General features: G+C 35.7%; 1 protein-coding gene across 1 annotated transcript in view; it reads right to left on the minus strand.

The window, feature by feature from the left end:
• LOC106467523 (sulfide:quinone oxidoreductase, mitochondrial-like) overlaps positions 1-7,596 on the minus strand; it is a gene marked incomplete at its 5' end in the record, with an annotated part of 9,965 nt that extends 2,369 nt beyond the window's left edge. The window contains 5 exons of the mRNA XM_013927886.2: positions 514-581; positions 2,612-2,795; positions 5,818-6,036; positions 6,534-6,728; positions 7,543-7,596. Coding sequence (XP_013783340.1) covers positions 514-581; positions 2,612-2,795; positions 5,818-6,036; positions 6,534-6,728; positions 7,543-7,596 — 720 coding nt within the window. The remainder of the gene's footprint in view (positions 1-513; positions 582-2,611; positions 2,796-5,817; positions 6,037-6,533; positions 6,729-7,542) is intronic.
• Between the last annotated feature and the right edge of the window lie 3,375 nt (positions 7,597-10,971).

The following is a 10,971-nucleotide window of genomic DNA, read 5'->3' on the forward strand; positions in this document are numbered from 1 at the left end:
TGCTGGGCCATAAATCTGCGTATGAACCACCTGGCCATGCTGGCCCATAAATCTGCGTATGAACCACCTGGCCATGCTGGGCCATAAATCTGCGTATGAACCACCTGGCCATGCTGGGCCATAAATCTACGTATGACCCACCTGGCCATGCTGGGCCATAAATCTGCGTATGAACCACCTGGCCATGCTGGGCCATAAATCTGTGTATGAACCACTGGCCATGCTGGGCCATAAATCTGCGTATGAACCACTGGCCTTGCTGGGCCATAAATCTGCGTATGAACCACCTGGCCATGCTGGGCCATAAATCTGCGTATGAAAACCACTCATCTGAGATACCGAGGTAATTTATAAGTCACATTTGAATTTTGATACTGATAACGAAGGTTGTTAATTATATAACAGATTTCACTAATTGAGAAATATACGTTTAAGCTTTTATTTATTAAATAATGAAGCCAATGATTTATCACGTGTAGTATAACAATGAAACATTCCAAACTACTATCATACCTGGCCTGGAAGATGTTGTCCTAACATGGCTGCCTTTAGGTTCTTTCTAAGAATTCCACACTGTCCAGCTGAAAACATTTATCCGTTAGAAAACATTAACTCATATCACACTGTTTCAACAAATATTTAAGTAATCCAAAAGAGTTATTATACAGATATTTTTCGCACTCTGCGAGACAATGAATGTATAATTGTAAGTTTAATTCATTTGTGAAGAGCTTTTCTGTACATACTGGTTGCATTTTACTATTGATATTCAGAAGGAAAATGTAAACTTCGAATTTAATCACAATCCAAAAACGTGTATCATTAGAGGCCTCAACCACTTTTATGTCATCATATAAACATACTTAAAAATAACAGTATTTGTGTTGATGTATCTTTTTGTCATTGTTAATTTTTTCTTATAAATCAAAATATATTTTACGTCATATTTTCTATATGTATGTATATATATATATAATTATATATATACACACATTTTTTTTTCTCTGAGGTTCATATACAGAGTGCAAAGTATGTTATATTAAAATGATTTTGAATACACAAATCATCACGTCGCGAGACAACCACAGCCAATACAAAGTCGAGGTGGAATAGGATATATTAGAACTATATTTTGACGTTGTCTGGCTTAACGTAGGTAAAGTGATGCCACTGAATATCGATTGCTTTTGGGAACAGCATGAAACAATCCTTTCCGATGAAAAATATGCATACATTCAAATCACAAAGATATGTTCAGATTAGGGATTTAGAAATTTCCATGTAGAGATGTCTCTCATATAAATGGCACAAAAGAATATGGATCCACCTAGATTACCAATATCATCTAGTAAGAGACTGAAACAAGCTTTACCCAAACAAGATATGGTAATAAGAGTGTAGCATCTTGAAACAGGCGAAAATCCATGAATACAAAGGTCAGTGACAAAAACCGTCTACATGACCCAGGCAACAGCGTGCAACATAGTCAGTATGGATCTCCGTGTGAAAACGAGGCCAACGGATAGGGGTTCACCAAGATAAGGCTCCCAATCGTACCTCCCGTTCAACCGTCATATACCCCAATTAGCTGGAGATTCAAATGAATATTCATACTTTTCCATACGAAGATATACTACGTGATCTTGGAAGCTGCCGTCCTCGTACACTAAATGTGATTATGGAAAGCGGACAGGAAGAAGTAGGGTGCTTTGGACATAGCAGCTTTCCGGCGGAGCCATTTTTAATAGAAACTACGCTGTAGGACTATTATCTAGATGCACTGTCGTCAGACAGAACATGACCGGACAACATTGATCGTAGCTACGTGGTAAGTTAAAAAATTCGCTTTAACGTAGCGTACTCAACCTCTGTACTTCAATCACTAGACAAACAGGCACTTGAATATTCTGATCGTATATTCTACAATCATTTATTTTATGCTTAATTACCTTTCATATTTCATATAATTCTGTTGTTTTTTTCGGTCGAACGAAAATCATTTCGCTACTACAGATTCCACTTAGGCCAATAAAAATAACTGGCGAATACAAAGTAAATTTCATTTCAGGTCCAACAAGTTGTGAAATTCTTAAAATGAACTCATGTCAATCCTTATTCAACCCTTGCAAGGTTAAAATTATCCGGTAATTAGCAATCTCAATATATTAAAGATCCAGGCAGTTGGAAATGTCTTAGTTTGAACATAAGTCAATCCTTACTCAACCTTTGCGAGGTTAAAATCATCCGGTAATTAGCAATCTCAATATATTAAAGATCCAGGCAGTTGGGAATTTTTTAGTCTGAACTTAAGTCGATCCTTACTCAACCCTTGTGAGGTTAAAATAATTCAATAATTAATAATCCCAATATATTAAAGATCCAAGCAGTTGGGAATATCTTAGTCTGAACTTAAAATAATCCTTACTCAACCCTTGCGAGGTTAAAATTATTCGATAAATTAGCAAGAGCGAATATTGATTAAAAGTCCAGCTAGTTGTAAAAAAGTTAATGATGCATTAAATATCCTATAAATCAATTAACTATGAAAAATATTAAGATATTGGCATATTGTCCTATATTTTCATACAAACTTATTCATTTATCAACTTACCAATAGCAGCAGCTGTTTTTGATGTCGGGACGTTAGTACAGTCCCCAATACCAAATATATTAGAATACTTTACATGTTGTAGGGTATTTTTATTTACATCAAGGTAACCCGTAGAATCCACTAGAGGGCTACTTTGTAATTCTTCTGGAGTACTCATTGGTGGTGTGACATGAAGCATCTCGTACTAAGAAAAACTTAAAGATTAGAAACATAACCTGAACAAGGAAAACGATTATTTTAATACAAAACAGTTATAACACTAAACGATCTAATATAGCTCTAGGGCAGCAACGCGCAAAATAACGTTAAAGAGCCGGGGCTCATTGACAAAACAAAAGGGTACTTAATCAAGCATCGTAAGGCAAGGGAGAGTGTTGGGAGAGACTAAGGTACACACATGGTTAAAAAAAAACGATAAGAAGGAAACAGATCTCATGTATTCCTATTCAATTTGCTCCCCAGTGGCACAGCGGTATGTCTATGGACTTACAACGCTAAAATCAGGGTTTCGATACCCGTGGTGGGAAGAGCACAGATAGACCATTGTGTAGTTTGTGCTTAATTCGAAACAAACCTATTCAATTGGTTTTATAAACATTTTTAAAATATAAAACTAAAGAGTAAATTCTTGCGTATTGACATTTAACAGTATAGCATAGTTATTTTTAACTGTGGAAACCTACAAGTCCCTGTATTACATGCACATTAAAACTGATTTTTTTTTACTAATAACTCACAGCAAGAAAAGTGTGGAATCAGACGTATCTTTTAGTAGTTGTTGACAACTTTTATGACCGAGAAAAAGTGAGCTTTTGAGGGCATAAGGGCAGGAGCCAGAACCCATCCAACCATCTCTCTGTAACCCCACTGCTCTTGGTATTAATTTATTGGTAGCAAGCTGGCTACCAGCGAAGAACACAGGATCATTAAGGGCTCTAAATACTAACAATTTGGTTCTGTTTAACTTGAGCAGGAACTGGTCAGGCAATAAGAACAAGTGGTAATGTGCCTAGGACAACAAATGAAGACTACAACGCGAATGTTTCAACCTAGTTTAAACAAAGATATTGCAGCATACTAAACTTGACGTAGAGAGAAAGCAGCCATATTTGAAATGCGATGACTAGGCGCTAGCAGATTCTCTCCTATTATATTTCTGTCTCAACATCAAACTTAAAAAACAAGAAGAAATAGGAAACTTCTGATGGCAAGCACGCCAAAGAAGACTTTATTGTCCTTTGTTTCGGATGAGCGGTGGGTAAGTGGTAAGTTTACGGACTTACCACACAAAAATAGGGAGTTCGATTCCCCACGGTGGACAGAGTGCAGGTAGCCCATTGTGTAGCTTTCACTAAGAAAAAAACACCAACAACTGCACAAGGTCTATCTGCGCTAACCGTCATTTTATTCTCAACTGATAGATTAGAGAAAAGGCAGCTTATCAACTGCACCCACCATCAACTCTTGGGCTACTCTATTCAAATAGTAGGATTTGACCCTCCATCTTATAACGTACTTATCATGAATCTACGGATTCACAGTCTGACACGCCAATTACTAGGTCACGCCTAGCCTACAAGACTAGTAAATACCATTTCAGAATTCAAGATGAGAATTACACCGACAAAATAGAAGAAAAGTGCAGGTAAGACGGGTATGAAGATATCTCCAACAGATTAGGCCCCCCAGTAGCACAGCGGTATGTTTTACGGACTTACAACGCTAGAATCCGGGTTTCGATACCCGTGGTGGGCAGAGCACAGATAGTCCATCGTGTAGCTTTGTGCTTAACTTAAAAAACAAAAAAAAACAAACAAACCAACAGATTAGGAAATTTATCACTAAATGAAAATGTGGAGTAACCAAACCAAAGAACTTGATACACTACTCCCGTGAGCTATGGAAAATTATAAATTGGATATGGTCAAATTACCTCTGAAATAATAAAAGCAACACAAGATTGACGTTATATTATATATAAGAAATACTAACAGCCTCGTTTCGCATGCTACTTAAACTACGAGAAAGTTTTCAGCTCTGTAATCTACAGTAAATTTTGGTTAATATTCCTTAACATAGGGTTTCAATCCCAAATCATCAAACTCTACAGGAAACTACTGACAGAGCAGCAGAAGAGTTGCCTAACTGGCTCAAAATCAACAAACGTAAAAATGCATTTGATAGTCTCAAATAACCAATTTGAATAATCATTAGTTAGAAATTACTGTAAAAAATGGATTAAGTCTTCAGATACTGATGTTCATAACGTAGTTAAACAAGGTTGTTGGAACTATGACCAAAAGCTTACTAGTTATAAAAAGGAGAAAAAAAAAGAAAATTAAAGAAAAAAAAGTCCATTTTATGTCCTAATATACAGTTAAGCCTTTTCTAGTCTTACATAACTGTTTAACTATAACTACTATAAATATTCATTTTGTTAAAGGTATAGCTTACAGTGCAAAGAATCCATATAGTTACTTCTTTTTAACAAGTTGCTATTTAGAGTTATCGTTGAATGTCTTGAATAAAATTAAACATGACTTATGATCTTATTTCAACTATACAATACATAGCTCCGAGTACACCTCATCTTAATACATAATTAATTATTGTTAATATTGAAACTTATGATAAATTAAATCAGAAACGAATTCATCTATTAGTATGTGATACTAATGTTTAATTTAAACATTCTTATGGTGAAAAAGAAATGATTTATAACATATTTGATAATGCTGTAGACGCTATATTCTTGATAACAAGGTCCATGTGAGGCACGTATACTTAAAAATTTGAGTTTTAACAAGAATGACACTTTATGCTCACGAGGGCATCAGGTCATAAACCCCATGGATTCGGTTACAGCAGTTACTCTGTTTGAACTACTCACCGAGGGAAGGAAGTCTGTCAACAGCAACTGTAGCCATAAGGGCTTTGTCTGGCTCTCTTAACCGAATAATGAAATTGATTGTTACTTTTATAACGCACCCACATATAAAAGTGCGAAGAGTGTTCACGGGCATCACAATATGCCTTGAACTTCAGACTACCCACTCGGCCACGCCCAGCCCGGTAAGTATATTTGTCTCACATGGACAGTTGTATTACAAACAGTAAAACTGAAAAACGTTACGTAGTTTTCAAAAGTTGCAGAACATTATTTAGGCCCTAGTTAAAAGACTGTAGACGACAAAGTAAACCATTACTGGATAGGTCACAGTTTTGGGCGGTTCCTTGTCACTTGCTACTTTCTCAAACGTTGCTTCTTTTCTAAGTGAGTCAACTTCGATGAGGTTGTGTTGAAAGTTTACAGTAACATCCCTGTTCTTTGCCACCTTTAGCAGTCTGTCAGCATACTTTGGGGCGCTGAACATCACATTTAAAGGCGTATTATAGATGAAGTTAGCTTTGCCCCTTTTGCCAGCCTAAAAATAATGTTTCAACTTGTCATTTCAAGAAAACAATACTTTCTATGTGAAGTATACCTTTTATGCAAATAAAATGAGAGATAAAAGAACATTAAACTGAATGCAAAATAATATTTTAAAACTATTTTCACATGGCCTCGTGTTTTTACATAACAAACAAGATAATATGGTAAAAATATTCACAAAAACATGTTTGTTCTTCTTCGTTTCGGTACAGTTTAGCTGAGAAGAAAAAAACTGTTTGCTAATCATGAGAGCTAAAAGATATTGGAAATATTTTGATAATGACGTAGATATATTTCCAAATTGTAAAAATACTGAGATGTCTGCTCGGAGAAACACATATTCCCAATAAACACTGGGATTGTTAGATAAGTGTACACCAAATTCCATGCTACAGTTTTGAGTCTTTGTTATAGGTATGAATACTTTTTTTCTACTTTTAAACGCTAATTTTTTTTATTGCAAAAAGAAAATTTACTACTGTAACTTACCTCTCTCATGTAAGCATCAGTAAGATACATGGCTTTCTGGGGGGCTCCAGCGCATTTAATTGGTGTGTTGGGTAATGTAAAAACTGCATTCCCTTCTTTGAAATCTTTCATGGCTTGGGTTGTCTTGGTAACAGTGTGTGGTGAATAATTGGAACAAACACCAGGTGTTTCAAAAGCTGTCGGTAAGCCTTTAATCTCAGCAAATTGAACAAAATACAGAAATAAAAGATAAATGCACATATATAAGATAAAACTTAAATTATCGGCACAATGTAAAAATAAACCTCAAGTATAATTTTCAAATAGTTACAACATATTTCCAAACCCCCGGCGTTTAACAGGTCACTGTCGCTTCAAGTTTTATTTTATTTTCATAAGGAATGTAGGCATTTACATTTTTATAAGTATAATTGATGTTCTGTTGTGTTGCCGAATATAAGAAAAAAATACTGAAATAACTTTAATGTTGAATTACATTGATGGGAAATCGTGTTACGTTAGTGCTAATGTACTCCAGTGGCTTAACAGTAAGCGTCTGTGCTTATAATGATAAAATTCGGGGTTTGATTCCCGCGGCATACACATAGAGCTAATAATCCATAGTGCACCAGCAGCAAATCTACTTTACTCCTTGTATATAACTTATTTTTCAATATATCGTATAAAATTATTATTTTTAGTGTTTTACACAGAAATATCCTTTTTAGTGTTATCTTATGAAAATATTAACTTTATTGTTTTGTTTGCTTGAAGCTAAGCACAAAACTACACAATGGGCTATCTGTGTTCCGCCCACCCCGCGTATGTAAACCCGGATTCTAGCATTGTAAGTCCGCAGACATACCGCTGTGCTACTGGGGCCTTTAATGTTTTAGTAATACTTTATGAAGCTGTTACCTTTATTGTCCTGGAAATATTTTTTACCATCCTATAAATTATTGTATCTGGTGTGGTATCTGGTTTATCTTGTTATGAAGTAGCTGATATAATACGATATTATTTTAGTTACCTTGTAAAAGTCTAGTTTGATTCCCATTGCAACTATCATATACTCATATGAAATCTGAAAAACGAAAAGATAAAGACAAAGTTAATTACTAACAAACAGTATACAGTTTCTTTGTCAGTTTATTCAAAATAATTTAAAATAAAATGTAAATGTATTAAAACTTTGAGCATAAGAAAGGCTAATCTTCTATAAACAACTACACATAATTTAACGAAATATACATTAATACGACAATTTCGAAGTATTAATTAATCACTTTTATTGGTTTAGTGAAAACTAGGTATTACTGAGCAGTTGAGAAAACGAATTATTAGATTTGAAAATACAATGAATGACGATGACGGCATCTTGAATGACTTAAAATACTAATGAACAAATAAATAAAAACGAATTATTAGATTTGAAAATACAATGAATAGTGATCACAGCATCTTGAATGACTTAAAATACTAATGAACGAATAAATAAATACGAATTGCTAGATTTAAAAATACGATGAATGACGATCACGGCATCTTGAATGACTTAAAATACTAATGAACAAATAAATAAATACGAATTGTTAGATTTGAAAATACGATGAATGACGATCACGGCATCTTGAACGACTTAATATACAAATGATCAAAAAAAGTATCGATTAGGGATTCTCACTCGCTGTCGTTATAGGAATTAGGAGATTAGGTTTGATTTGTTTTGAATTTCGCGCAAAACTACACGAGGGCTATCAGCGCTAGCCGTTGTCTAATTTAGCAGTGAAAGACTAGAGGGAAGACAGCTAGACATCACCACCCACCGCCAACTCTTGGGCTATTCTTTTACCAACGAATAGTGGGGTTGAATAGTGGCTGAAAGGGCGAGCATGTTTGGTGTGACAGAGATTCGAACCCGCGACCCTCAGATTGCGAGCCAAGCGCCATGCCGGGCCAAGAAATTAGGAGTTTGAATCTAAAGTTATTATAAAACATTTTTAAAATGAACTGTATTTAGCTTAATTATTATTTAAATCAGTGAAGAAACTGATAATTGTAATGATACGTTGGTTAAAATGGAAACTAAGCCACTGGAACCTAATTATAATGTCCATGTATACAAAACCGAGAAAGGTAAAGGAATGAGTGTGTTTGATTAACAAAATTTAAACCCTAAACTTCTGGTTAATCTACCTGAGAGTCAAACAAACTCAGAAGCTAACGCTTCACTTTAATTTAACTCTACAAACAAAGCAGGCGTTCACTAAAATAAAAACATTTATTTTGCTTGTTTGTTTGTTTTTTGAATTTTCGCGCAAAGCTACACGAGGGCTATCTGCGCTAGCCGTCCCTAATGTAGCAGTGTAAGACTAGAGGGAAGGCAGCTAGTCATCACCACCCACCGCCAACTCTTGGGATACTCGTTTACCAACGAATAGTGGGATTGACCGTCACTTTATAACGCCCCCATGGCTGAAAGGGCGTGCATGTTTGGTGTGATAGGGATTCAAACCCGCGACCCTCAGATTGCGAGTTGAGTGCCTTAACCACCTGGCCATGCCGGGCCCCAACTTTTATATTTGTTTGTAATTAAGCACAAAGCTACACAATGGGCTATCTGTGCTCTGCCCACCACGAGTATCGAAACCCGGATTCTAGCGTTGCAAGTCCGCAGACATACAGCTGTGCCACTGGAGGGCACTTTATTTTGCTCATGACATCTACAGTATGAAAATATTATTTTCTCTAGCGGACTCATACATTAATCCTATTTTAGGTATGCACAAACTCATAGGCTACAGGTTACTTTAATGATCTCAGTGAAATTATTTCTGGCCAAAGACAACATATATTATTAAAAAACACTGCACAATAGCCACATCACTTGAAATTCTTTTGGGCAGGATTAGAGTAAATTAATCTATGATAATTTTTTTCCCCTTTTTATTAGCTATATTTTTGTGCGCCAGCAATACCATGCGTGGAGCGCAGCGCGCGTATACCCGATTCGATTTTATTACTCATCAGGATCTCTACAAGCCTACTCTCAAATTGGAATTATTTCACGTAGGATTAGAGTACATTAACCTGTGAGACCCTGGGCTTGGTCAAGTATATTAATCGAAATGGTTTTGCTCTCCTGGATCCAAAACTGTAATTAGATCTCAAATCGGTGAAGATTTTGTTGTACTTAAAAAACTCAGAGCCGTTCTGTGAGCCTCTATGCCGCGGCTAAAAACCAACTAATAAAACCTGCACTTGGTTGATCAAATTACCATAGTAATATGACGATAGCGATACTATTATTTAGTCTAGTAATTTATTTTGCATGTACTTGAGCTTTTAAAGCGTGTTACTTTGTAGAGCTACCTTAAAGTTAGTGTCATTCTAACACTCTCGGTTAATTTTGTAACATGTAATTTTGAAGCTATTTTTATTCCAAGTAAATGTATATCTCTCGTTTTCATAATTCGTACCTTTACAGTAGTTCTGGATTAAAGCTACGTATATTTCTATGCTTGCTGGATTTCTAAGCTCCTCCCACAATTTCTGACAAAACTGTAGGCTCTTGCCACCACCACCACCCCTCTCTCCACAAAATATACAAGAAAATAAATCGAAAGACACGTGAAAATATCCTGAAAAAAGAGGGGAATCAAAGGATTTAGGAGCTCCCACTCTGGACTGAACCGGTTTACTTGAAAAATTGTTTTTATGTGTATGGAGCCGCTCAAAACAACAATTTGTCAAAATAAATTCAGACTTTTGCAATTTTCAAACTTCAGATGGGAGTCAAATGACTTGGTGAGCACTTAGGAATGGATTCGGGTTGGGTGTATCCTAACGGTTAGCGTGCCTGAAATGAGTCAAAGGATTCATGTTCTGCATCCCTTTGCTGATGCAAAATACGTACCTTGGAACCGTGTGTACGCTGTAAGAGAGACAGTCAAATTCCGCCATTCGGCCATATAAGACAAGCCCAAGAGTTACCGATGGGTGTTGTTGACTAGCTGTTTTTCCTCTAGTCTATCAGCTCAAAATTAGACCGAAAATTAGACCTTTGTGTAGTTTTTCATAACAAATACTGAAACAAACGTAAATTGATCCACAGATTGACATTAATATGTAAGAAATCTTTCAAAAGAAGTATTTACGATTATATTTTCAAACCTTCCATAGCAAGCCCCTAGTGGGATGTCAAGAAGTTTTCGGAGTCCCTAGGATTGAGTGCACAGATTTACTTTAAAAATGAAAATAATATGTAAATATTCCCTTTAATGCGTTTTTTCATTCAGATCTTCTGGTACAGTTTATGATGAAAGAATAATTTTTTATGAAAGACATCAAAAACACTACTAACTTCTCCATAACGACCTTAATCCCAACTAACTTGGGCTTTCTGCTGGCTACTAACTTCTCCATAACGACCTTAATCCCAACTAACTTGGGCTTTCTG

Source organism: Limulus polyphemus, unplaced genomic scaffold, assembly GCF_000517525.1.
Source record: "Limulus polyphemus unplaced genomic scaffold, Limulus_polyphemus-2.1.2 Scaffold2644, whole genome shotgun sequence".
NCBI lineage: Eukaryota > Metazoa > Arthropoda > Merostomata > Xiphosura > Limulidae > Limulus > Limulus polyphemus.